We start from the raw sequence: 26,575 nt of genomic DNA on the forward strand, positions 1-26,575 counted from the left end.
CTGCACAGGATCCAGATGAAGTGGTCCCACATTCATATCAAATACACGCATGAAGCAATCCCACTGCCAGCCACTTATCCTGCACTTACACCTGCACGCGTCAAATGATGACTTTACACTGAGTGGCCAGATTATTATGACCACCTGACGTTTGTAGGCACATTAGCCGTACACTGCATCGTATGGGATATGGAAGCCAAAGGCCTGTTCGAACACCTTTGCTGTCTGCAGTTACCAAGATAAAACATCTCCAATTCGCACAGGAACACAAGGATTGGACAGTCGAGCATTGGAAAAAAGTCATGTGGTCCGATGAATCACGTTTCCAGTTGCATCATGCAGATGGCAGAGAGAGAATTTCGCGGAAACAGCATGAAAGCATGCACCCTACATGCATGAGTACAACCCTTCAAGCTGGTGGGGGCAGTGATATGGTTTGGGGCATGTTTTCCTGGCATGATTTGGGCTCTTTAATTCGTGTGGAACAATGTCTGAATAGCACAACATACCTAAGTATCGTTGCTGATTAATAAGTATCGTTGCTGATTAAGTTTATCCTATCATATTGATGGCGTATCCCAGTGGAGATGGCTTCTTCCAACAAGACAATGCGCCATGCCACGGTGCTCGTATTGTGCAGGAGTGGTTTCAAGAACATGAGGGAGACTTTACCTTGCTTAGGTGGCCACATGATCACCAGATCTCAATCCAATCGAGCATTTGTGGGACGAAGTTAAAAGAGCCATCGGGCAGCTGGTTCCACAACCATCAAATCTCACAGAACTGGACAGTGCTATCCATCAGGCATGGTGTCAGATTCCTCCCATCACCTTTCAACATCTCGTGGAGTCAATGCCAAGAAGAATCGCCGCAGTATTGAAGGCAACAAAAGGTGGCCCAACGAAGTACTGATGGGGTGGTCATAATAATCTGGCCACTCAGTGTACAAAGCTATTAGCCACTGCATTGTTTTTAGCAGTCAGTCTGGAAACACCCTCAAATGTCCACCATAAAGGGACTGATGGAAAACCATGCAGCAGTGAAAAGAACTGGAAAGATCTCTAAGATATAATTTTACATGAAAAAGGGGGCAAGGTACAGGAGAACAAAGCTTAGAGAACGCTACCTATTTGTGTAAAAGAAAGGGCAGGAGCAAAACATGAAAATCCATACTCATTATTTGCTTGTATTTGCATTAAGTTTGGAAGGAGGTAAAATAATAAGTTAATTCCTTGTGGGAAGGTGGGGGCTGTGGGCCCTAAACCGATGGTGGACAGGGCTGGTAGCAAGACTTTCCCCAGTACCTCTAATGTTTTTTTATTTTGCTACATGAATGTATTACCTTTTCAAAAAAATTTAAATACTTTCCAAGTCATAAGTCCCACCCAACACAGTAATTTATAGCATTGGAAGGGCATTAAAAATGAAAGAGAACAGCTGCAGTGTGAAAGAGCTGTAACCCAGCTCTTGGCTTGAAGAGTCCTCTTTGGGAAACACACACCGATGAACCAACTCCAAGGTGACTTGCTCATCCGTGTTCAGAGCAACAGTCCTTATGCTGATGAAAAACTCCAAATGATACAAGTGTCCCACACAAATGATACAAGTGTCCCATGGATATGCAAGCGTTTGCCTTTCACATGGATCATGTTAGATTATATGGCTATCACACCTCAACTGTTTCAACATACAGCAACCTGTAAGTGAAGCTGTAACAATTTGTGTGCGTATTCACAAAGGTCAGACAGAATCCAGAAGGATACAATTTGATATTCAGTGCTATTTGAATCAAGTTGCTTAAGAACCTCTTTATATTTAATTACAAAATTGAGGAGAGACAAGATCTAGTTGAATGAGAAGTAAAAATGTACATATTTTTTAGCCCTAGACTGTTTGGCTCAGTGGATAGAGCGTTGGCCTGTGGACCGAAGGGTTCTCGGTTGATTCTGGTCAGGGGCACATACCTTGGTTGCAGACTCCTCCCTGGCCCAGGCCCTGGTCAGGGCTTGTGCAGGAGGCAACCTATTGGTGTGTTTCTCACATCGATGTTTCTCTCTGACTTTCCCTCTCTCCTCCACTCTCTCTAAAAGATCAATGGAAAAATATCCTCGATGAGGATTAACCCCCCCAAAAAAGTACGTATTTTTTAAACATGGAGACTTGAACTGAGTATGAGAACAACAAAAGCCTTTTCACTGAGAGGCAGGCAGCACTGAAGAACATTAGGCCAAAGGCCTGGGCGTGAATGTGAAGAATGTTTGTCAAGGGCGAGGCCAGGCTGACCCAGGAAGGAGAAGAAACTGGTTCGGTGGTCTGAGCCATCCCAGAAAAGGGACCTGGATGAGATCAGGAGCTAAAAATGGGTGGAAAATAAATAAGCTGAAACAGCAGCTCTTTCAACCCCAACCCAAACAAACATTAGCAACAGTGAGATATATTCAAGTGTCAAAACAAAGCTGATGTCTTGAAAAAGGCTAAAAAGCAGATCTGTGCTTCACCTCACTGAGTTTTTCCAAACGATGACTCACTGGAAAAAGGGGAAGTCAGTTTCTAACCCTTCTCACCTCCGCCTCCCAGGGGTACGCCAGCCACACCCTCCCAACTCTCACCCCTGGCTCACTGGGTTGGCCAATCCAACATTCCCAGTGATGTGGACACTCAGGCTGGGGACCCACCCAACACCCTGAACTTCAAGCACTTCCTTTTCATTCGACACCTCTTTACAGAGCGCCTCAGTGCCAGGTACTGTCTGGGGACTCTGCCAAAGATGGTAGTGACTGCAGGGAGAAGCCAGCAGAGACCCAAGACAGTGCCACCCAAAGGCTCAGGGACTGGAAGTTCCTCACAGCTGGGGTGCTGGGTGTGCTACCAGCAGGACCGCATGAATGCAAGTTATCTGACAGAGTGAGCCCTCCAGAGCCCATCAAGTAGGGACAGTGACTGACAGCTCAGTCACATCAGCGTACCTCGTCGTGGACTTCAGAACAACAAGACAAGATCCTACAAGCTTCCAGGAGAAAACAGGTCACACATAAAGGATCAGGAATCAAATGGTATCAGATTTCGTGACTACTAGAAGCTAGAAGACAATTAGGCAATGCCTTCAAAATTCTGATATAAAATTGTTTAACCTTAAAATTCTAAACTCAGCCAAACTATCAGATTGGAGTGAGGGTAGAATAAAGTTGTTTTTTATACAAGCAAGGTCCCCCCAAATTTATCTCCAGTGTACTCTTGTCCAGGAAGCTCCTGGAGGATGTGTTCCACCAAAAAACAAGGGAGTGAAAAAACAAGAACTAGGGAACAGGGGCTTCAGCATCGTCCCCAGGGGATGGCTAGGGTGGTTAGGGTAAGTGCAGGACAGCAGACCTGGACACCATCATCAGGTGGGTAACAGAGGGCGGGCTCCAGGAAAGACATCAACAGGGGGATAAAAAGAATTGCCTACCATACTGAGAGTTTCTGTCCTGAGATTCAGAGCTGAATTAGTTATGGGAACATGGGAAATGATCAAGTGAATAAATGCGGCCATTATAAAGCCCTATGAAAATACCAACAGCAATAATAATTGTAGAGGATCTACCCAAGAGAAACGAAAACATGTCTACACAAAAACATGTACACAAATATTCATAACAGCTTCATTTATAATAGCCAAAATGTAGAGACAACCTAAATGTGCATCAACTGATGAATGATAAACAAAACGTGGTGTATCCATACAAAGGAACACTAGCAACACAAATAGACCTGAACAACATTTTGCCACATATTGTTATGATTCCATTTGTATGAATTGTCCAGAATAGGCAAATCCAGTAAAATCTGGATATAGCAGACTAATTCAGGCGAGGAGGTGTTTGTTTAAGCCAAAATTCTGTTATATAATAAAGTAGGTTTTTCCAAATGCGTATGTTAAAAAATTGACAAAGTAATTTACCTGTTTTTACTTAAGTAGATACATCTGTGTAATTAAAGTTAAGTATGTATGAAAAGCTTAATTTCACAGAAAAGTTTTCTATATGCATTACTGTAATTTTAAATTTATACTGAGATCTAGTAAATGCCTGCATTCACCAATCACTGCAAGTAAACAAATGCACATGGCTGGGGCATGACTTAGTGACATCACGCATTAAAACTGCTGCAGAAAGTCACGTCACACGACAACGGAACAAATTACCCAGCATAATGTGGTATGATCCCGTACTAATCATTTGCTAAACATTGTTAAGGAGCAGTGACTCTTGGACTTAAATATGTAGACCATAGTTGCCAATCCTATATAATAAAAGCCTAATATGCAAATTGTCCCCTCGACCAGGAGCTCGACCACTCACTATGTCGTGCACTGACCACCAGGGGGCTGCGTGGACCATGGCAGGCGTGGGGGGGGGGGGGGGGGGCGACAAGGCACTGGCAGCGGGCAGCAGTGGAGGCACTGCCGGCCCGATGGGGCCCCAACGAGAGCGAGCGAGATGGTGGAGCAGGTGAGCTCCCCAATCGAGCCCCCACTCGCACCCGCCTTGGCCTGGCGCTGCCTGCTCACCTGCTCCACCATCTCGCCGTAGCCCGCCCTGCACCTGCATGGCCTCTTCCAGGTGAGCCAGGCCGCAGCTGCCAGGACCGCAGGGGCCAGTCGGGCTCCCCGTAGGTTCGCACACGAGCTGATCTGCGAGGCCGGCCGGGAGAGAGCGCGCTGCCCGACTGGCTTCTGTGCGGTGCTGCTGAGTGGCCCAGAGGCCCACGCTGCACCCCAGCCTGTGGCATCCGGCCACGCTCACCACGCATCTCCACATGGGGACTCAGGCGCTGTGACTCAGGTGGAGGGGGGCGCAGAGGGTCAGCTGGGACCTGCCCTTCCACACCAGACGCTCGCACTTCGATCGCTGGCCAGGCCTAGGGACTGCCCCATGCACGAATTTTGTGCACCGGGCCTCTAGAATGTAATATTTAATTATGTTGGCGAAATTATTTTTTCTAACATATGACCTATTCGCTAAAATTTGTTAAAAATAACAGTGAATTAATAACCAAAAAAAATCCTGTTAATGTAATTATAAATAAATCTTGGTTAAAAGCATCTTAAAATTAACAGGGTGTTAATTAAAAAAAATTTTTTTATTGATTTTAGAGAGAGGAAGGGAGAGTGAGAGAGGGATAGAAACATCAATGATGAGAGAAAATCATTGATTGGCTGCCTTCTGTACGTCCCACACTGGGGATCAAGCCCACAATCCGGGCATGTGCCCTGACCAGGAATCTAACCGTGAAACCTCCTGTTTCATGGGTCTACACTCAACCACTGAGCCACTCCAGCCGGGTGACTGGGTGTCAATTTTCACATATGACATATGGACGGAAATTTTGTCCTTTAAATCTGGAGTCTGTTAACTCAAGGTCCACAAAATCAAGTGTTTAATGTAAGTAGATTAGGTTGCTGAAGTTTCTTTAACCTTCTCTGAGAACAGATGCCTCTACTTGTCTATCACCTCCTCACTCCTGACGCCTTTCTGGTTTATGTAGCCTTACACTCACTTATCCGACTGCTGTCAGCGATCAACCTCCTAACTGCCAGATCCCGTACCCCTTTCATGGCCTGTCATCCTTGCTGTCCTCTGCATCACTGTCTCCATCATCCATTAACCAATCTTCAAAAGCTTACCTCCCATCAGTTATGACACTTTCCTCACCTAATCTGACATCCGGGTTCCATCTCCTCCCACTTCTATCCTCAACTCACTAGTCACTACTCCTCCATCTCCATCCTCAGGTTTGACCTTCTCCTGAGCATCTGCCTCTCATCTCCTAGTAGATGATCCCCATGAATCTTATCTTCAGCCCCTTTAAGACAAATTTTCATCTCCCCGAACCAGCTCTTCCTACTGGCTTCTGAACTCTCCCAATGCCCGGATCAAAGCCTTGTTGGGGACCTTAGAATTCCACCTCTGCTCTGTCTTCAGGGCCACGCCTTCTGAGGGCACGTCCTGTCATATCTAGCAACTTGCAAAACAGCCACTTCCTATCCATGTCCCATCACCCTCTCAGTATTACCTCACACCTAGATGGCTGCAGTTCCCTCCTAATTGGCTTCCCTGACTCCAATCTTCCTTGCCCATCACCACAGTTGAATTTCCTTAAAATCCATGATTAATGTGTCATCACCCCACTTGCAAACCCTCCCTACATTCCACAAACCGTCTATGTCTGGTATGAAGACTCCCACAATTTGGCTCCAACTCACCTTTCAGAGCATACCTTCTACTGTTCTCTTACACATACCATTTATGCCAATAAATCACTTGTAATCGTTTACTTTATCCTTCTCCTTCCACATTTTTGTCATGCTGCTTCCGCCACCCATCTGTTTGGGTCAAGCAAAATAAAACCTCTACAACTGTGCCTTTCCTTATCCCAGAAGACCTGGCTTATCATGAAGCGTGAGGCCCTGTCTCAGTACAGACACCGACAAAAGGTAGTGCTCTAGATACCCTATCATAAGAGGCCTGGTGGCCTGTGACCACCGAACATTCAACAGTGGAACAAGGACGTGGAGATCAACTAACACACATGCTTTGTTGGGCCAATGTTTAAAAATCTGGGTATTACACATAAAAATCCAGACCTGGGCATCTCTCTTCTGAGACTCCTCGCTTGCCTACTCAGTCTAAATTGGTTACCAGTCACCCTCTGTAACATGGACACGTTCTTTTCACAGAGCCGTGACACAAGTGTCATTTATTTTATTTGTTCAGCTTGTTTCCTCCCTCAAGAACTAAAGTTTCCGCAAAGAGAAGAGACCTTGAATGTCTTGTTCAAAGTTATTCATCTATTCTCAGCACTTTATCCATCACAGGGGTACTTAGAAGCCACTCAGAGATGTGCTTAATGATGAACGGATATGGCCTCCTTGGGCCCATTCGCTGTGGACTGTAGCAGGGCCAACAATGGCAAAGGATTCTGCTCACCTGCCTGCCCTTCCTAGAGGCAGGTATGAGCTCTCGAGGTTGCAAGTATCCCCTCTCCCCCACCACACACATACAACAGTATATGTCTCTATACCCAGTCTCTTCCTCCTCACCTGGCGGCTCCCGATTTAACCCAACCTCAAGGACTGTGTCTGGTACAACTTAGAATCCTGCCCAGTCCAAGGTCCTGGATTCATTCAGGCATTCCACAAATATTTAGTTCCAGGTGCAAGAAATACAGCGTGAACAAAACCAAGGCCCTTGCCCTTGTAGTGCCGAGGTTCTGGAGGTGGAACTGGGTAAGTTCAGGGATGTTTGTACCTGCAGACCACTGGCCTTCAGCTGCCCAACACATCTTGTCCTCCAAGGCCCAGGTGAAGGGCCACTTCCTTGGTGTCGTTTTCCTGTTAAGCCAGCCTTCATCAAGCTCCCCAGTGCTACCTTTCACTTATTGCTCTGTGCAACTGTGAGCTGTTCTATCCTCAGCACTGCAGTTTTATTGTTATTCATCTCAGGTTCCATGAGACCATAAAATTGCCTTTCCTATCTTTCATGTTCCCTAACAGCTCAGAAACCACAGCTGGCATTTTAATACTTGTTGACCAATTAAAGACAGGGAGCCACTTTTTCCCAAATCTGGTATGGAGACCTACAAAGCCACTGAACCGCTGCGGCAGTTTCCAGAATGTACAATTTACTCAGAAATCTACAGAGACAAAGTTAATACTTAACCACTAGGTAATTTAGCACATTATAAATTAAGACGAGTAGGGATCGATTATGGAATGGGAATGCAAAATGGACATAAATTTCTCTGTGTGAGCCTCCTGGTAGGCAGCTTCAGGCACACTTTTACTGGCTGCGTGGCCTTGGGTAAATTATGAACTGCCTTGGGCCTAAGTTTCAGGACCCATGAGAGGGGATGAGAGTAGTATAATGGTAGTCTCGACCTGTTAAGAATTGAGAACATTAATGTTTATGGTATTTAACAGAATACCTGGCATGGAAGTGCTCAACACATGTTAGCTGCCTTTGCCAAGTTCCAAATACTGCCCTCCCCCATTTGTTAGTCCATCTCTGTTTTAGGAGCACTTGGCGGAAAAGACTGTGGTTAGACTTGGTAATTCAATTAAAGGTCTTACCATGATGCCCAGATGACCCAAAAGGGAAAGCAAGGACAGACCAAGGGTAAAATGTTACAGAAGCAAAATGGGAAACTGATCCTTTCCCATTAGCTGCTGCCAATGATCTCTTCCCCTTGAAGACAATCTGCTACCTGGGTTTCTTCATCTGTACAATGGGGATGGAACCATCATTCCTGCCTGCAAGGTGTACTGAGATCCTGGACATGGAGGCACTTGGCAAAGTCAAGAGCACAGTGCACCTGGGTTACTGTTTAAGAGCACAGGTTCTGGAGCATTTAAGGTTTGATCTTAGCCAAGTTAACATCTCCTGGACTCAGTTTTCTGTTAAATAGAAGGAATAAGAATATCTATCTTGTAGGACTGTAGTGAGGAACACGTGAAACAATATCAAGTATTTGGGGCCTAGAACATCAGAAGAGTCCAACTATTGAGAGTCATAATTACTAACCTATTCATTGGGCTTCTCACCCTCAAGGGTCAGGTGGAAGCCTGATGTAGAGACAGCAACACTGGCCCAGGAACTGGGCTCTGTAAACAGCTGGGTGACCTTGGGCAGGTCGCTGATTCTTCCCAAACTCTGGGTTCCCGTGGTAACAAATGAGAGCATCGCAAGAGAGGATTCCCAGGCTCCCACCAGCTCTCCACTCCACTGTTAGGACTGCTGGACCAAAGGCCACCCGCTCCCCTGCCTGTGCCCGCGGGGCCACAACTCAAAATTCCTGCTGCTCAACTCCCTTTGCGGCGCGACAGCAGGAGAGCCGGCGTCTTCATTCCACAGAGATGCTTCCATACCCGCCGCCACCGCTCGTTTCATCAGCCACTCGCTTTGGCAGGCGCTCGCTGCCCAAGGTTCCCCGAGATCCGGAGACCCCTCGTGGGTCAAGCTCAGAAGACCAGGGCTGGGGGCGCCGAGCCGAGGGCTCGGCTCCGGGAATCCAAAGCCGCCCCCGCGGCGGGGCGAGGAGTGACAGGTGCAACGCGGCGCGGCGGGCGAGTGGGACCCGGGGGGGCGCGTGTAGGCGCGCGAGGGAGGCGGCGGCCGCGCGCTCTCCTCAGGCCGCGGTCGCGCTCCCGGCCTCACGACCCTCACTCCGCCAAAGGACACGCGACGCCCGGGAGCAGACCCCACGGGCTGTCGGAACGGAGCGGCCGGGCTCGGGTTCAAACCCGCAGCGCCCGGAAAGCCTGGGGCGCCTCGGGGCGGCCGCGTGTGCCGGTCCTTCCCGCGCGAACCGGGACTCCGGGCGGGGGACGCAAGCGCACCCGCGCGCGCCGCCGTAACCCCTTCCTCCCCGCGCGCCCCCGCATCCCAATCCCCAACCCATCACTCACCGTCGATATCCCCCAGGGTCAGCTCGTCGCCCAGCTCCGTGAGCGTCTCCATGGTCTCCAGACCGCCCAGCTCGCCGCTCTCGTCCATCGTCCGTCTCGGCGCAGAGGCCTCCCTGCCGGCCTGTTTAGGGACTCGCGAGGGTGGTGCCGCCGCCACCACCCATGACACCCGACAGCCCCCGCCCGGTACCGCCTCACCGGCCGGTGCCACCCTCCGCCATGTCTGCGCCGCGCAGGAGGGGCGGGGCGGGATTCCCCCGCCCCCACCCGCGGCCCCGCCTCCAGGCCGCACGCACCCCTATTTATTGTCAATGGGACCAGGCGCGGCGTAGCCAATCGGCGCGGCGAGCGGCGCGTGGGGTGATGGCGCGTCAGCGATCAGCAGCTCCGATTTGCATAACGAGGCCACGCCCCTCGCGGTCTGGTAGGGCCTGCGAAGGGAAGCCTCCGGGTCCTCGGCCCAACCGCCTTCCCCTAGTTTAAAGGGGCCGCTCTCTTTTCCGCTGGGTCTGCTCCGCAAGCTATTCCATCCATCCGCCGGGAATTGAAGGGTTAACACGCCCCCCTCGGGCCCGCTGGTCGGACCCCCTACCCCCCAGCCAGCTGTAAGTACATTACGTCATCTTCCCAGCTGCCCCCGCCTCTCCCCTCGCCCAGCCCGCCTGGGAGAGCCCGTGGAAACAAACCTGGGCCCCTGAGGAGTATGGAGGCCATTCAAATCGCATTTCTCCCACCCCCTTACAAAGGCGGAAACGGAGGCTCGACGTGGACCGTAAATTGTCCAAAACCTCTGCGCCTTCGCACCTGCCGCGAACACCCCCTTCTTCCTCTGGTTATCCCCCCCACCCCCGACGCACACCCCACCGCCTGCAGACCTTTAAAACAATGCCAGTGCCCGGGCCGCCACGGGCGGCGTGAGCATTTTGACCAAATTCCGCAGGAATTCTGACGCGCAGCCACCCACAGATTCCCACTCCTTCAAGTACCCACTGCTCCATCTTGCAGCTGGTTACGACGTCAACAAATGCGCAAACTTCTAGTTTAACCTAATAAAAGTACCAGTGCTCAAAGTACGCAAGTGTGTGTGTTTAAAGACTTTCATCCCAAAGTCTAACTGGGAAATTGGGAAGCCTAATGAGGGACTGGATGAATAATTACATCCACACAATGGAAAACCATGCATCATTAAACATTACATAGATAACTGTATAACCACTGACAGCCTTTTGCAATATATTGTTAAAAGGGAAAAGTATATTCCCTATAAATGAGAGGCAGCTGTTGCTCAAGACTTATGAGCACACAGGCCGTGTGGAGGCAGACATATGGACCCACTTATGCAGTGACCTTGGGCAGTTTAGCTGTTCTTAGCCTTAGTTTTGCCATCTCTAAAATGGGAATAGTGTCCCCTCATAGTTGTGAGGATTAAATGGGATCATCTGCACATTCTTTGATAATATTTATTGAACACCTCTGTGGCAGGCAACTAGAGATAGTTCCTGTCTTCTGAGAGCTTCCAGTCTAGTGAACAACCGTTAAACAAACGAAAAAAAAACCCAGACAATAAATAGTACAAGTGATCAAAGAAAAGTAACAGGGTGTGATGAAACTAACAAGGGATCTGACTTGGGATGTCAGGAAAGCCGTCCACATTTACTAGTAGGATGAACCCTAACATAATGAGGAGAGAACTGCATATGGTGTTGGTGTAGCTGGGGCAACAGACAACATGGACAAGGACCCAGAGGCAGCAGACACTGCTACCAGCCAGCACTTAGTAAGGCCTGGCATGCAGTAAGTGCCCACACAAAGCAGCTACTGTGATTGAAAAGAACAGGGATCTACGTGCTCACATGAGGGGCAAATGGATGCAAGGCCCAACAGCTGTCAGTCATGGTTATGGGAATGGTGGGTTTAGGGTAAATTTTACTTTCTTGATATTTCAGTATACTTTTTATAATGAATTGTACAACATAAATAGTCTTATTTTGGGGGGAAAAAAGACAGGACTGTTCTCATTGTTTACAGACTAGAGTTGGTATTGATTATACCGGTCTCACCCTGAAACAGGAAACCAAACCCTGCTGCCCAGCTCTGGACCAGGCACTGAGCTGGAAAATGTGACCTTCAACTGCACCTCTCAGTGGCTCACAGGGCTCCCCCCACTGGGTGGGGGGCGGGGAGGGAGACCATCTGCTGGCCTACCCTATGACTCACTTTGGTCCAGTGCCCTCTCATTCCAGTCTCAGTAACCCCCCACAGGAGGCTGTAGAACAAGCATGTCAAACTCGCGGCCCGTGAGCCATGTGTTTGACATGCTTGCTGTAGAAGCATCAGGTTAGGTAGGTGGACACAACTGTTCCCACAGCTCCCAGCTGGACCTGCCCAGAGGCCCTGGTTCCCAGCAAAGTAGCCTGAGGGAGCACAAATGAAGGCTCGGTGAAAACTGTAGCAGGAAGGTGGTGGCACTGGACCCAGCCTCAGCAAATCACTGACATTCTCCCTCTGGCCCTGGCTTCTCCTAACTTAACAGCTCTTCCCGTTGGCACCCGCCTTGGCGGGGATAACGAGGCTGGTTCCCGGGGGTAGAGCAGCCTCGGACAAGTCACTCCTCAGGCCCTGGATTCTTCGTATGAAAAGGGAGGGTTGGACCAGATGACCATTGTGTCCCGACACCCACCACAGACTGGGCACTTACTACAGGTCACAGAAGAGAACTTGGCATGTTTTTCCATTGACTGCTTTTGATGCCTCCCCTTGTAGGCCTCTGCTCAGTGTCTATCTCCTTCTCCCTGCTCCCCCATCTCTCAGGATTCAGCTCAGATATCGTTTCCTCCAGGATTAAGCCAAAGCATGTACCCCGTGGTTTAACACAGAGGTAGGCTCAGGGTGGAAAGTAACATTTGGTTTTGGGTAAGTTGAAACAAGGATTGAGGCTTATCAGGTGACAACAGGGCAAGTGCCATCAGCTTTGTGGTCTTAGAGCAGGAGTGGGGGACATCCAGCTTTCGGGTCTAATCATGTGGCCTGGCCCTGCCAAGGCACGGGGGTGGGGGGGGGGGGGGAGGTAATTAAATGTTTGACCAAACATACCAGGCTGATTTTTTGTTGTTAATCCTCGCCCAAGGGTATTTTCTCCATTGATTTTTAGAGGGAGTGGGAGGGAGGGGGAGAGACAGAGAGAGAAACATAGACACATTGATTTCTTGCCTCCCACGCATACCAAGTGTCCCAAACGGGGCCAGGGATTGAGCCAGAAACCGAGGTACGTGCCCTTGACCGGAATTGAACCCAGGACCCTTCAGTCTGAGGGCCGATGCTCTAACCACTGAGTAAAACCGGCTAGGGCAGCAGGCTAATTTTTAAGTTGATAATTTTGTATGGCCGGAGAATGGTGTTATAAATATCCCTTGGCAGAAAAAAGGTTCCCTATCCCTGTCTTAGAGGATGCAGCTGTCAAGAAGAACGAAGGAGAAACTAAGCCAGTAAACTCTTTATTTAGGGCGCAGGTGAGGAAAGAGAAATCGGGAAGAGACAGAGCAGACTCAGACCAAGGGCAGAGAACAAGGACAGCACAGTGGCCCCGAGGCCTGGAGGATCCTCGGGAACTATCACAGCATGTCCGGGCAGGAAGATGTGGGGCTGAGATAAGGAGGAAGAAGGGTTGTGGCCAGGAAGGTTTTGCCCCCAGGGGACATCCAGCAACGTCTGGAGACATGCTTGGTTGTCATAACTGGGAGATGACTACAGACATCTAGTGAGCAGAGGCCAAGAATGCCGCTAAATATCTCACATACACAGACCTCCTCACAACAGAGAGTTATCTGGTCCCAAATGTGAGCAGTACCACTGTTGAGGACCCCTGCCTTAGGGGATACTGGGAGCTCCCAGATTTTCCACGGGTGTCTCAGATCGTGTCTGGAAGCTCAACAGACAGGAACAACGTCCAAGACCATGCTGAACGCACCAATGAAGACATCACTGTTGCCACCAGCAGGCACCCTTGGAGCTGGTCTGGCCACTAGGAATCCCCCTGACCCCTGGGGGCCACCGTTTCCACCACCACACTCACACGGTGCATCTGGTTAGTGGCACTTCAGTCACAGAACTGAATGCTTGCTGCAAGGAGGCTGGACAAACGAGTACCCTAGGGCCTCTGCTGCTCCCAGCAGGGGAGTGGACAGGCTCTGCCTACAGTATGACTCAAGGTGGAGTTCCGGGAACAAGTGACCACACAATCAACAGTGCAGCAAAGGGAGGGAGAGGGGGAAAGCAGGGTAGTTCTGTTTGTTTGTCTGAAGGTGTCAGATGGGAAAACTTGGAACCATTTGAAGATGGACAGAGGCTGAAGGTGTAGAAGGAAGAGCGCAGGAGGATGAAGGTACCAGATGGGGCAGAGGTGAAGATAGGTAAGACTGGACCCCTCTCTTTGGCTGGGCTTACAGTGGGTGCTCAGCAAATCTATGGGACAAGTGAAGAACCATCAGAGAAGGACACCTGTCATTGAGAAGCCAGGACCCGGCCTTGGAGAAGCAGTTCAGATGTTATCATGTCCACTTTGCCAGTGAAACTACAGGAACAGAGAGGGGTGGACCAGGGTCACTCAGCAAGCCTGATGGGCTGAGACAAGACTCGGGTCTCCCTTGGCTCTGGCGGGGGTGGTGGTGGTAGGTTCTGGGGTGGTTATGTCTCTCCCCTTTTAAGAAGCAGACCCGGGCTTTGCAAGGTCAAAGAGACAGAGCTGGGAATCCCACCAGAGCTCCTCCCCACTCTGCCTGGCAGAGCACAACTGAAGGGCAGCCGCTCACTCAGGCCCCTGCAGCTCCCCTGCCTTGTGACCAAGGCTTCCTCCTGAGCCGGAGAGCTCACTGTCTGACTGATCCAGCTTGGGGCAGCCCTGTCATCACAGCGCAGCCTTCTGCAGCCCACAGGCTGAGGGTTCCTGTGCCTGTTCTATGACTGTCCCGTTAGCTGAGGACAGAGATCATGTTGCTCCAAGGTCATCTTGGATAAACACCCACCCAGGACGATTCCAGTCCCTTTCCAACACTGACCCTTCATCAAGGACAGTGCAGAGAATGGATTAGGAGGCCCAAGCCAAGCCCCTACTTTGCTGCCCTGCCAGAGCCTGGGGCTCCCTCATGAAGCAGAACATCCTCTAAGGTGCTCTCTACACCTCTGAGGGCCTCTGGTTCCCCAACCCAGGCCCCTCGCCACCTGCCTGGTAAAGGCCTCACAGCTTCCTAGAGCCAAAACCAGCTGTGATTTGCCCAGAGCGTTTGCTGACTTTTATTGTCTCTGCAGGGGGCTGGAACTTGTGCCACGTGGCTCAGTGACACAGTACAGCCAGCAGCAGGTGTGGCACCTCCACACGTGGCTCAGACCCTGGTTCTGCTGCCTCCCCATGAGCAGCAGCCAGCCGAGCATCAGTACTAACCCACTGGGAGGGTCCAGCCCTGCACCCCTCCTACCTCCCCCAGCATCTCCACAGAGTTGTGTTTGCAGCAGAGGGTCCCCTCAACACTCCCTCCAGGGAGGCCCCGGGAGGAAACCCAGCCCTCTGTGGCCCAGTCCCTGCAGCTGGGCTCCAAGCCGGCTCCAGGGGGCCAAGCAGACATGGCCTCCCCTCTCACAGGTGCTGACTCTCACCACCAGCCAGGCAGCACCGCTTCACCTCGGCCACGCTGCCTCCTCCTCTTCCTCCTGGCCCCCTGAACCATGGGCTGCAACGGGGCTATAACTCGGACTGGGATCGCGAAATCCGCGGGCCTTTTCGGATCTCTTTCCGCTTCTCCTCTTTTTTCCGACGTTTCTCCTCTTCTCTCAGGGCCTTCTGGAAAGGGTCGGTGCTAGAAATGAACTGGGGGAAGAGAGAGTGGTCTTGACTTAGTCCACTGGCAGCAGGTTACTCCGAGCTAGCGCACTGCGGGGACAGGAGGGTTGCTTAGATGCAGGCCCTGCCCTCAGGGAGCCAACAGACATGGAGATGGCTGAATGGGCTTGGGGACAAGGCTAAGTGGGTTCTGAAAGATAAGCAAGAGGCTGACAGCAAAGAGGGTGAGGGAAGGAGGACATTTGGGCACAGGGACAAGTACCAAGGTGTGAACAAGCACGGGTATCAGAGAAACAATAAACAGAATCCTCCCCGAGTGAGGGGCCGAGTGCCCCACAACCACAGACCACCCCCCAAGCCCTGGCTGCCATACCCCTGAGGAGGAGGGGAGAGCAGCCAGCGAGAATAAGAGACAGCAGGCATCCTGTCTCGGCAAGGGAGTGCACAGGAAGCAGGTGGATCAGAGGTCAAACTGACAGACCCTGGAAAGGGGGTGGGAGAAAGAGAAGACAATAGTGCCCAGGCTCATGGCTTCACAGATGGAGGATGGCGGTGCCGGTGAGGAAACAGGAACACAGGGTGAACAGGGATGGGAGGAGGAGGACTTTGATGGGGGGCACTCTTCTCCCTCTGCTCTCTCCAAACCCATGGCTTCATTTATGTCTATATGGCCAGTTACCCCTCAAATGTGCACCTCCATATCTAAGTGCCTGCCTGGCACCTCCCCTGGGATGTCCCAAATGTGCCCCCAACTTGGCATGGCTCCATCTCCTCAAAACCCAGTCCCCTTCTAGCGTTGCTGTCCTCGTGAGCAGTGCTGCCTGACCACACTCTACCTCCTGTCCTCACAAGTTAATTTTCTGGTCCTCCTGGGGGAGCTGAGCTGGCAGGCCTCTCCCCTACTTTCTGGCTCTGGCTGGGGATGGCCAGTCAAGGGATCCTGGCCCTTCATCCCCAATGGCTCAGCCTCACCAGGGACCCAAACCTAGTTGGGGCAGAAGGGACACACTGTCCATGCTTTCCTGGATCCCTTTCCCACGAGGCCTGGCTAAAGCCTACTTTAATTCCTGACACTAAACTCAGTGGGCCCTTCGTGCTGCCTGGCAACGGAGCAACTCTCCTACCCCCGCACCATCAGCTCTTCCTCCCTAATGGGTCATTCCCATCAACAGCAGAAATGCCAGTCTCTCTAATAGATCATGGCTGTGAGCATGACCATACACTGAGCCCTAGTGAGTCATTCACCTGGGGGAGGTTTTGGGGACCCCTGATACAGCTGTCTATGGGTGACACCAGCTCCAGTGACAACAATGAAAGACTACCTTCCACAAAGGCCAGTCAGACAATGATCTGAATTAAAAGCCACCACCTTTGCCTAGATGATACTCCTAATGACCAAGCACGTCACAGTCTTCTGGTCTACCACTCAGAAGACTACAGACTGGTGGATGAGATGGCCATCCGTCTTCGGGGCCATGAACTGTGGAAACAAGTTGTGGCTGAAAACTGGACAGTCTGGGTCACTTGCTTAGATACCCATAGGAAGGCCCTTTCTCTGACGAGACTGACCAGAATCAAACTGCTGGTCCAGTCTACCCAGATGGTAGTCATTTCCACCTAAATGCATTATCGTACTAGAAGCTACACACCTGCCGCCATGGACTGGCACAAAACCGACTTTGTATTTCTGGTTTGACTACCTGGAATCCCAGGTTGAAATAGTACGGCCCAAGATTATTAGGATAATGACCAATTGGTTGAGTACGTCCTTGCCAACTGCCCCCACAGTGGCCCATGTGGACCAAGATAGGAGATATGATATGCCTCTGAAAATTTTGTAAAAATGCCCTTGTCCCATTCACATCTGACCCTTCTGGACAAAGATCTAGGTGAAAGTAAGGGATGATCAGTGAAAAAGTGACATTATAGGTCCTGGGATATGACATGCTGATCTTGTAGCAATAATCCCAGCGTCTAGGGAGAAAATGCCTTAGATCCCAAGAGACATGGGGAATAATTAATCCTCTTTGTGCCTTATATCCAGCACTGCCACTTGGCAAAACAATCCTAGGGTCTGGCCAAGCCAAGTGGCAGCTGCAGATGACAATCTGACCAGCTGCTGGATGTGTCATTCTCAGCCACGTGATTACTGAACTATTCGGTGTGCCTGATGCCATCAAAGGCAGCTCCCGAAGTGACCCTGGGAAGACACTCATGCCAGTACGACCTTGTTTCAATCTGACAGATACAAATCCATCTTCTCCTGATGCCCGAGTGGCCTGGGGTTCTATCATGTAGGGTCAATGAGGCTGCAACTCCACAGTGACACTTAGGATTCAGCCAAATAATGTAATGGGGACCCAAATCCAGTGTAACGTGGGAGACAGTGGGCCACGGAGTATCTCTCCATTAGGGATGCGGGTGGCTGTGGGTCCATCTGCTGCCTTTGTAATTACTAGCAGTAACATCAAAGATCAGCAGGCCAGTCTAAACTCCTGTGTGGGTGGTAATGACTAATAGACTGGCCTTAGACCACATCCAATTGTCTAAAGTAAGACCTACTGGTCTCCCCAAAACTGATCACAGCCGGCTGAGTCCAGGATCCTGGAGCACATGGCTGAGATCAATACTGCAGGCTGGCCTCATCCTACGGCTTAGTCCTGTGATGGCAGCCTTAATTAAATGCAGTATGAGACAAATTGAACAAATATGGTCCTAGCCCCTGTCAGTCAGATTAACAGACTGAATAGTACATTCATGGAATCGGAGTTAAGCCAAGACATGTAGGGCTGAGGGATGGCCTGTGGAGGAGGCAATCGACATGGCCTGAGCATCCCTGCGTGTTCTTGCTGGATACACCAAGAACGCAAAGCCCGACCACTCTGTACCTGGGCCATTTCTCAGGATTGTGCCTGCAGCGCACCTTGAAGGATGAGGAGATGTCTCTCCCAAAACCAAGAGCAGGTTTACTTCTGTTCGCTATAAATTGGTAAGTTTCCCAAGCTTAGTATTCTTCAGCTATGACGCAAACCCACTGTCTGTGTGGCATCCACCTGAGCCCCTCTGTGTCACTCCTGTGGGACTCAGGGACAAGGGGAACCAACATGACCAGTCCAACAGTCTAGCCACGGCTTTTGCTGTAGTAAACTCTGATGCCTCTGACCTGGCAGTATCCGTGCAACAGTGGCGGGCTAGCGTGTTAGCCTACAAGCAGGGTATATAATCTGACAGCCCTCACCGATCCTGACCCCCTTCCCCTCCTTAGAGCAGGGGCCAGCCTGTGATTTGAGGAGTCCAGTCCTCCAGCCCTTCTTTCCTATCCCTCTGGCCACCTCTGATCCCCTCCTCTCCTCTACTGTATGTGTCCCCATCTGTCATCCTACCCACAGCCTCAGCCCTGAGAGTCTACCTCAGCCTCCTAGAATGACCGCATGTACAGGATTGTAGGATAGAAGCCCGGCTGGGTGATTAAAGGCTCAAGGACAGAGAAGAGCATGATTTGACCTCCCCTGGCTTCCCTCACACCCACCTGATGTGGGTGCCTACTATTCACTGGGAAGGGTGTGTTCACAGCCTCTGACTGCCCCCACAGCTGGGGTGCACAGCCCACGAACAGACAGGTGGCCTGAGGCTCAGACAAGGGCAGTGGCTTGCCCAAAGGCACCAGTGAGTGAGTGATGGTTCCTGGACCCAGACCTGGGCATGTCTGGCTCCAAGTCCAAAGCCCTCACACTCCCCCGCAGGCACCCCAACCCCTGCAGGACCTGGCTTCCCGTGGCCCAGCAGAAGCAGAACAGACATGGCCACAAGCCCCGAGAGCTCACCTCTGTGTGGTCTACTTTAAACGGGTTCTGGAAGTCAGAGTCTTTCTCGCTGATCCCCAGCTCCTGGGCCATCTGCAGACGAGGAAAAGTGAGTCATCCTCTGCCTTCCCCTGCCTCTTGCTCACCCCTGAGCCACTCCCTCCACACTGGAACCCAGGGTCCAAGACTGTGGGCCAGGTGATGTCCCATAGGGACCCAGGTCAGCATAGAACCCCTTGAGAGGGCACCTCAAGGTGCCTTGAGGCTTATCACAGAAAACGCAACCGAGAGCTGACATTCAGGCCCAGCTGCAGGCAGCTGCGAGGCTCACAGGACACTGGGAGACAGGGCTCCGGACTGTCCCCGCCCCAGTCCTTACCAGGCTGAGGATGGGCGAGTGAGGCCCCTGGTCAAAGACGCCTGACTGGTTGCAGAAGCTGATGCCCCAGCGGATGAGGAGATTCCAGTTGGAGTTGTGGTCAAAGTAGTGGTGCACGATCCTCGGGAAGCGCAGCACCACATCGCCGAAGAAGGCCGTGTTCTCCAACACTTGGGAGAAAGCTGGTGAGAGGAACGTGATGAGTGCCCAGGGCAGATGCCCTTCTACTGCCCTCCTGGCCAGCCCCCAACACTCCCCAGACAATGGAGGCAAGCCCACCAGGCCCAGTAAGCAGAGAACGGACAATTGTGCCAAGGGCTTTGTGTCCACCAAACCACCTTTAGAGGGAGATGTGGTGGCCATTCCCATTTCACCCGGGAGAAAGTGAGTGGCAAATCTGGGCTGTAAACCCAGCTCTGACTGACTGCAAAGGCCCTGCTCTTTCCCCCGTATCTCATGGCTTAGGAGGCTCATTTGCTGTGGGGACCAGAGAAGTGGGTGTCATTCTGCACGAGGCATATGCAGCACATGAGGCTTTGCTGGGGCTTATGCTCCCCAACTTAGTATCCAAATGTCAAGAGCCTGGTGTTAGCACAGCCACAGTGTCTGCGAGGGGTCAGGGCTGTTAGCATGGCCAGGGAACACGATAGGCTTTGTTTTAAAAAAATATTCTTCCAATTTTATTTAATTTTAAATACTTCTTAAGTACTTATTTTGAAATAATTTTAGACTTACACAATAAACCCACAAAATCCCTTCCCTTGGCTTCCTCTATTGTTATCTTACATAACCACTGTACAACTATCTACACCAGGAAGTTCACATCGATACAATACATCCATAGACCTTATTTGAATTTCATCAATTTCTCCACTAATATCCTTCCTCTTTTTTTTAAAAAAAAATATATTTTATTGATTTTTTACAGAGAGGAAGGGAGAAGGATAGAGAATTAGAAACATCGATGAGAGAGAAACATCGATCAGCTGCCTCCTGCACACCCCCTACTGGGGATGTGCCCACAACCAAGGTACATGCCCTTGACCAGAATCGAACCTGGGACCCTTCAGTCCGCTGGCTGACACTCTATCCACTGAGCCAAACCGGTTAGGGCCGTGGTCAGCAAATTGCGGCTCATGAGCCACATGCGGCTCTTTGGCCCCTTGAGTGTGGCTCTTCCACAAAATACCACGGCCTGGGCGAGTCTATTTTGAAGAAGTGGCATTAGAAGAAGTTTAAGTTTAAAAAATTTGGCTCTCAAAAGAAATTTCAATCATTGTACTGTTGATATTTGGCTCTATTGACTAAAGAGTTTGCCGACCACTGGGTTAGGGCAATATCCTTCCGCTTGTCAACGGGTCAGTCTAGACTGAATTTAGTGTCCACCATGGTGGCAGATCCCCCGACCCAGGTCAGCATGAAGAATAAGTGTAGACCCAGCCCTGGCGGCAGCTCCTGTTCCAGTGCCCGCAAAGGCCCAGGCAGCCCTCAGCAGCACTGGCCAGGCCACGCACAGAGATAAGCAGACTCCTCCAAATATATGCCCCGCTGGGTCTGAGCCACGTGGGACCAGACCCCTGGGCTTCGAACCATCTTGCACTTAGGAGTAAGCTTGAATTATAGGTTAAGAGCCAAGTTATATGTATAACTTCCTCAGTTACAGTGGAGATTAGAGAGGCAATTTGTAAAAGTGACCACCATTCAATATGTCAAGGCCACTTCCATCCTCTCTCAGTATAATCTAAGAAGTTTTATTATTAAAATACCATCAGTTCATGAGAAAATTACCACCGGAGAGAAATTCTTGGAAGAGGAATAAAGGGACCCAGAATAGTCTTTTACCTTATTTATCTCCTAGAGGCCCGATGCACAAAGTTCGTGCAAGGGGCTCGGCCCTCGCAGCCCTGGCTGCCTCTCGGCCTTCCTCCCCTCCCCGCCCCCGCCCACTGGTCGTTCCGCTGTGGGATCTAATTAGCAGATTAGCTCTTTATTATATAGGATGTTTGTCCCACCTAGTCTCAAAAAGGATTTAAGGAGGCTGAGGCTTTTAGAACAGTAGTAAGGACTGTGGGCAACTGCCCCCACTGTCCAGTCACTTCAATAGGCCTGTGTTTTCTCCTGGAAATGCAAACAACCCTTGCCTTCTCTACCAGAAGGGTCAGGGGGTGGAGAAGGCAAGGATCCCCGGCGGGTAGTGGACAGAGCTTCCTCCCTGGTTCCTGTGCTCCAAGCACAGGACAGCACAAAGGAATACATTTGTGCCAGGGACACAGAAATAGGCTCTGAAGCCCAGAAACTCTTGGAGAACCATATACTAAGTGCTTATCCACCGAAGGGGAACACTTGGAAGGTGCCACAAGAGGGTATTTCCAGAGAGAAAAAAGAGTGACAAAAACAGGAGGGAAGAAACAACTAGAGAAGACCAAGGTGGTGGGGAGGAGAGGGAGCGACCAGGAAGACCATACCGTCCTTCAGTTTCTCGTCCTGGGGGAAGGGCCCATCGGGGAGCACGTCCGCAGCAATGAGCACTGTCCGGGAGTCCTCCAGCACCTGAGGGAACCCCACCTGGCTGAGTGGCTTTGCAGAGGCCTTCACAGCCCAGCCACAGCCGTTTACTTAAACCCTTCTTCAAATCTTTTGTGCACGCAGTTCCCTCTAATTGAACACCATCCCGTTAAGGAACTCCTACTCAGCCTTCAGTGCCCAGATCAAAGACTAGGCCTGCCATGAGCTGCCCCGCGCCTGCATGCACCTTAAAGAGCCCCTTGAGCATGACATCAAGGATCTTGTACTGCTGGTGGACATCGTTCAGCTGGACCAGGTTTTTCAATGCCAACAACTGCTCCCGTCGCTTCACCTCAAACATCTTCTTGTCTGGGCAGCATTAAGTTAAGGAGCTGGCACTCATACTTCTGCCTGGATAATCCCGTGGTCCCAACCCAGAAGGCCCATTCCTGACCAGCACATATCTGCAAAGGCCACAGGTGCCCAGGTCTGAGGCCCTCCCTGCCAGAGAGTAACAACCTGAGAAGCTTGCATCCTGCAATGTATCATGTGTCCAGTGTACAGAGGATTCTACACCCAAGAGCCTGAACACAACCCTTCAGGCCCTGGCTCCTGTACTCCTTCCCCATGGTCTTCCCACCATCTCCCGCAACTCTTCCCGACCCCCAGATCTCCGCTCCTCTGCTCACACTGTACACGCTGCCTGGGATGCCCCCAACCCTTCCCTATGAGTTTTTTTGTCCTTACCTAAGTATATGTTTTTATCGATTTCAGAGAGAGGAAGGGAGAGAGAGAGACAGAGAACATCAATGTGTGAGAAAAACATCAATCAGTTGCCTCCTATACACACCCAGGGATTGAGCCCACAACCTAGGTATGTGCCCTTACTGGGAACCGAACCTGCAAACTCTTGGTATAACAGGTGACTACAACTGAGACACACGGCTAGGGCATCTATGAGCTTTTGTTCTTTCAAAACCCAGTTCAAAAGCCAGCACAGTGTTTCTCTCATGTTCCATCAGAACAGTGATCACAAAGTACAATGTGAGGCCTGTGAAGGCCTCAGAGCCAGGGACTGCCTCATCTTTGTGTCCCCAAGTCCTGAACCAGAGTAGGTGGCCCAGAATGCCAGGGCCTGAGTCCCTGACCAGGGTCTCGCCCACAAGGTACTAGGCACATATGTACTATTCTCAGAGTCCTTGTGGCTCTGAGAGATGTAAATTGCCTTATTAACATAATAGGGAAACTGAGGCTCAGAAGGCAGTGGACTCGATCAAGGTTTGATGAGGGTACCTTACCTTTTCTCTCCTATTCCCATCAGTTGGGCCTCATCAGTCCCTAGAAAGTTCCCCAGCCATAGCTCATTAACTCCACCTCCAACCCCAAAGGATACAGATCTCCAGGCTCGGGTCCACGGAGGTCCTCTGAGTGACTCCTGTCCCAGACACTAGCAGGACAAACAGGAAGACTAGGAACTGCAAAAGGTCCATATCCACGACCCCGGAGCTAGGAGAGTAACCCAGAGAAAGGAGGTGAGACCCGGGCATGGTGTTATGTAAACAGAGTGAGGTGAACCGAACTCCCCGACATGACATAGTTCCCAAATACCAAGAACCCAACTTCGGGAAGCCCTGGAGCCCCAGTGCCTAGCCCAGGGCCCGTGACCAGCAGACACAATAAAGACTGTGGGACAGAAGGCAGGAGGAAGCAAGATAAATGTCAGCAATGGAGGGGTGCTGAGAGCACAGGGGTCAGTGTCTGGAGCTCTGGGCTAGAGACCTGGCTCTTCCCAACTGTGGAATATCAGGCAAATTGCTCAGCCTCTCTAAGCCTCAGCTTCCTCACTATAAAATAAAAATAAGGACGTCACCACCCTGCTCCAGTGAGGGAGGACTGGGTGAGGCACTGTACCTGGGGAAGGTGGGGCTGGTCAGTGTCATTCCTTCTCACCCCGCCCCCTTCTTCATCCTGGCTCCCAGGAGAGTAACTGGTCAAGGGGGTCCAAGCAGTCGGAGGGGGTGTGACACTTCTGGTGTTTCCCTCCTTCCCTGACTTCTGTCATCAGAAAGGAAGGGACACAGGGCAGGAAGGAAGGCAGGGCGGTCTTGGGGTAAAAGGGATGCTACTCACTCACTTTGGTACCATAGGCACCATAAGCAACACCTATTCCTGTTCAGGCAACATTCCGCAATTATTTATTGAGTACCTCCCATGTTCCAGGCCCTGTTTTAGAGCTGGGAGTACAGCAGTGAATAAGACAAAACTCCCTGCACTCAAGGTAGTTATTTTCCTACTAGGAGTAAGAGATAACCAATAAACTTGTAAAACAAGCACAGAAGAATGAGAGGGAGTTGGTGGGGTGCAATATTACAGTGACCAAATAAGGCCTCAGACTCAGGTGACAGGGGCCCAATTTTACCAGTGTGGAAACCAGAAAAGTGAGCTAACTGCCCAGTTACTCCGCTATTCCCAGGCTAAACCGAGTCTAAACGAGCAGTCTATTTCAGAGCAGACCACGCCCAAGGGAGAGACGGTCAGTGACTGACAGGTCACCTGAGAACCAGCCCCACCCCACACAGAGGACGTAACTGAAACCTAGAGAACGAAAAGCAGTGCAAGTTCACCCAGGACTCACCAACTTCCAATGTCACGCTCCAGACTCAAGGGAACCGGACACAAACTAGAGCAGAACTTGGGGCCAGGGGGATAGCAGACAGCAGGTAATGACTGAAGCAGGGGAAGATGGGAAAAGAAAGCCCGATTGCGTGGGGAGGATTCTGCCTTCTCCACTGTGACTCCCGCTCACCGCCCTGGAGCTCTTTCCAGCTCCGGAGCTGCCTGAACGCATTCTGCAAGAGGCGTGGTGGGGCGGTCCCTGGGCCAGGTACCTGGGCTCGCGAACCCCGATTTCTGTCCCCCGTCTTTGGGGCTCCGGGAGGAGGGGAGTCTTTCCCAAGAGAAGAGGCGTCTCTTACCTCCCACTCTTGCAGCCGGTTCGACCCTCGGTCTCCACCGGGAGCCTACCCGCCCGGAGTTCCCACTTCCACCCACCAGGCGGGGGGGGGGGGGGGGGCAAGAAGCGGCAGCCTGGCAGGCCCTCGGCGTGCGGCTCGCAGATCCGTCCCGAGACCAGCAAAGGCGCAGAACTCCACGGCACCCGTGAGCCGCAGCGCTGGGACTCCGCGCGCCGTCCCGCCCACCGCGCCGCTGCCGGCCAATGAGCGCGGGCCGCGCCGGTCGCGCCGGTGACCTCCTTCCGGCTCCGCCCGCCGGGCTCTGGGACTAGTCGCGCGCGAGGTCCGCAGGAGAATGGTTCCTTTCACGCTGCGTCGGGCTCCGGCGCGCGGTGCTCGGTCAAGATGAGCTTGAAGGAAGTGAGGTCGGCGCCCAGCTTAGAGGGCGCGTCATTGAACTGGGCCCTGACCGGCCGGGCGCCCTCCCCGGAGTTGTGTCGTCAGCGGTTTTGGCACGATGTTTAGTGGGTCGTGACTAGCACGTGTGTGTGTTTTCAGTAACCAGCTGGGCGGAGTTGGCACATGCCCTGCTCGCGCCTTTGGTGCACCAAGTTCTAAACCCAGTTCATCGGGAACGTCCCGTCGATTAATTAGGACGGAGTTCAGACCACTTTTGTGCCGGGTCAGTACCCGGGAAGGAAGGGTGGGCTGGCCAGTTCCGGGCACCGGGTCCTCATACTCAGGCAGGCGGGCGGGACAGGAGCTAGAAGCCCAGTGGGTTGAACTGGGAACAGGAGAGGCAGTTGTGGAGCGCAGATGGAAAAGAACCACACATGTGGGTATGCAAGTGCCAGCTCCGAGTTAAAGAAAGGAACACAGGGACCTACTTTAGCCAGGGAAGGGCCGAGCTGTGACAGCTCCGCTTAGCTCGGCGAGGAAGGCTGAGAAGGATTTGACCTGCTCCGCTTCCTTGCCCGGAAATGACACCTCCCTCCACCTTCGCGGGAGGGGAGGCGGCAGTGAAGTACCTCTCAGAGCACTTGGGTAACAGCAGCACGGAACGTGTGGCTTTCTCTGCCCCTCCAGCCCTGAGGATGGATGGCCCGGCTAGGGTTTCCTGGGTACAACTGAGGCAACCAGCTAGCACTGGTGCTCCTAAAGGGGGTAGGATTTGTTAGGAGGACCAATCCTACCCCCTTTCCCTGAGGAGGCCACCATCCTGGCTGAGGAGCCAGCTGGAAGAGGCCAAGGTAGGTTGAGAGTAAAATGTTTTTGGAGTGCTCACCAGGCATGTGAGCGAATCATTTTATTTCCTGATTCAACAATGGAGTAAAAGGCTCCAGATGAATGGCTGCAGTTGTCATTCATTTCTCCATTGTGCCCGACTGTCTGCTCCAGGTCTCAGTCCTCTCCATTTCCGGGCCTTCAATGGTTGAGGGTCAGTCTCTGATGTGGGACAGGGATACAGCCACACCTCCCAGGCAGCTGGCAGCAAAACATGAGAGGAGAACAGCAGAGAGGTAGGGCCAACCGTGGGAGACCCACACTTCCAGAGCCCCAAAAGGGTAAAAGTGGTCAGACAGACAGGTTCTCTCTCCTAAGAAGAGTGGGACTAGATTCTAAAATTGGAACCTGAACACCTGGGTTAGGTCGTTG

At 51.6% G+C, this 26,575-nt stretch overlaps 3 protein-coding genes across 7 annotated transcripts in view; all 3 read right to left on the minus strand.

Moving 5' to 3' along the window:
- Positions 1-9,681, minus strand: part of SREBF2 (sterol regulatory element binding transcription factor 2) — a 51,017-nt gene extending 41,336 nt beyond the window's left edge. The window contains exon 1 of one of the 2 annotated variants that reach the window (XM_079774262.1): positions 9,446-9,681. In XM_079774262.1, the coding sequence (XP_079630388.1) occupies positions 9,446-9,533 (88 nt within the window). In that variant the 5' untranslated portion in view covers positions 9,534-9,681. The remainder of the gene's footprint in view (positions 1-9,445) is intronic. The other variant, XM_079774263.1, reaches the window with a different exon arrangement.
- Positions 9,682-10,433: 752 nt separating this feature from the next.
- CCDC134 (coiled-coil domain containing 134) lies at positions 10,434-25,163 on the minus strand. Of its 4 annotated transcripts, none has more exons than XR_013813719.1 (8): positions 23,877-24,007; positions 23,359-23,471; positions 22,213-22,334; positions 21,926-22,010; positions 19,461-19,642; positions 19,103-19,174; positions 15,120-15,305; positions 10,434-14,015 (listed from the first exon to the last, which is right to left on the minus strand). XR_013813719.1 is itself a non-coding variant. In XM_079775542.1 (8 exons), the coding sequence occupies exons 3-8, from the start codon at positions 23,453-23,455 to the stop codon at positions 15,180-15,182; spliced, it is 684 nt and encodes a 227-aa protein (XP_079631668.1). In that variant the 5' UTR covers positions 23,456-23,471; positions 24,601-24,692; positions 24,941-25,163; the 3' UTR covers positions 10,434-15,179. The 4 variants fall into 4 exon arrangements, 3 of the variants coding, with proteins under 3 accessions (XP_079631668.1, XP_079631667.1, XP_079631666.1); XM_079775542.1 differs by lacking the exon at positions 23,877-24,007 and adding exons at positions 24,601-24,692; positions 24,941-25,163 and having other exon boundaries at positions 10,434-15,305; XM_079775541.1 differs by lacking the exon at positions 23,877-24,007 and adding an exon at positions 24,941-25,163 and having other exon boundaries at positions 10,434-15,305.
- Positions 25,164-26,358: 1,195 nt separating this feature from the next.
- The window catches only part of MEI1 (meiotic double-stranded break formation protein 1), a gene marked incomplete at both ends in the record, with an annotated part of 57,949 nt that continues 57,732 nt past the window's right edge, over positions 26,359-26,575 (minus strand). Inside the window, one exon of the mRNA XM_079775491.1 lies at positions 26,359-26,404. Within this exon, the coding sequence (XP_079631617.1) occupies positions 26,359-26,404 (46 nt within the window). The remainder of the gene's footprint in view (positions 26,405-26,575) is intronic.

The sequence above is a fragment of the Cnephaeus nilssonii genome (genome assembly GCF_951640355.1).
Source record: "Cnephaeus nilssonii genome assembly, chromosome: 6".
Taxonomy (NCBI): Eukaryota; Metazoa; Chordata; class Mammalia; order Chiroptera; family Vespertilionidae; genus Cnephaeus; species Cnephaeus nilssonii.

Coding starts and splice junctions, on each gene's coding strand:
- CCDC134 (XM_079775540.1), bottom strand. CDS start 23,905: ATGACACTGACCAGCCCCACCTTCCCCAG. Junction 22,011..22,212: donor TGCTCAAGGGGCTCTTTAAG/GTGCATGCAGGC, acceptor GGGTTCCCTCAG/GTGCTGGAGGACTCCCGGAC. Junction 15,306..19,102: donor TTAAAGTAGACCACACAGAG/GTGAGCTCTCGG, acceptor CTCTTCCCCCAG/TTCATTTCTAGCACCGACCC.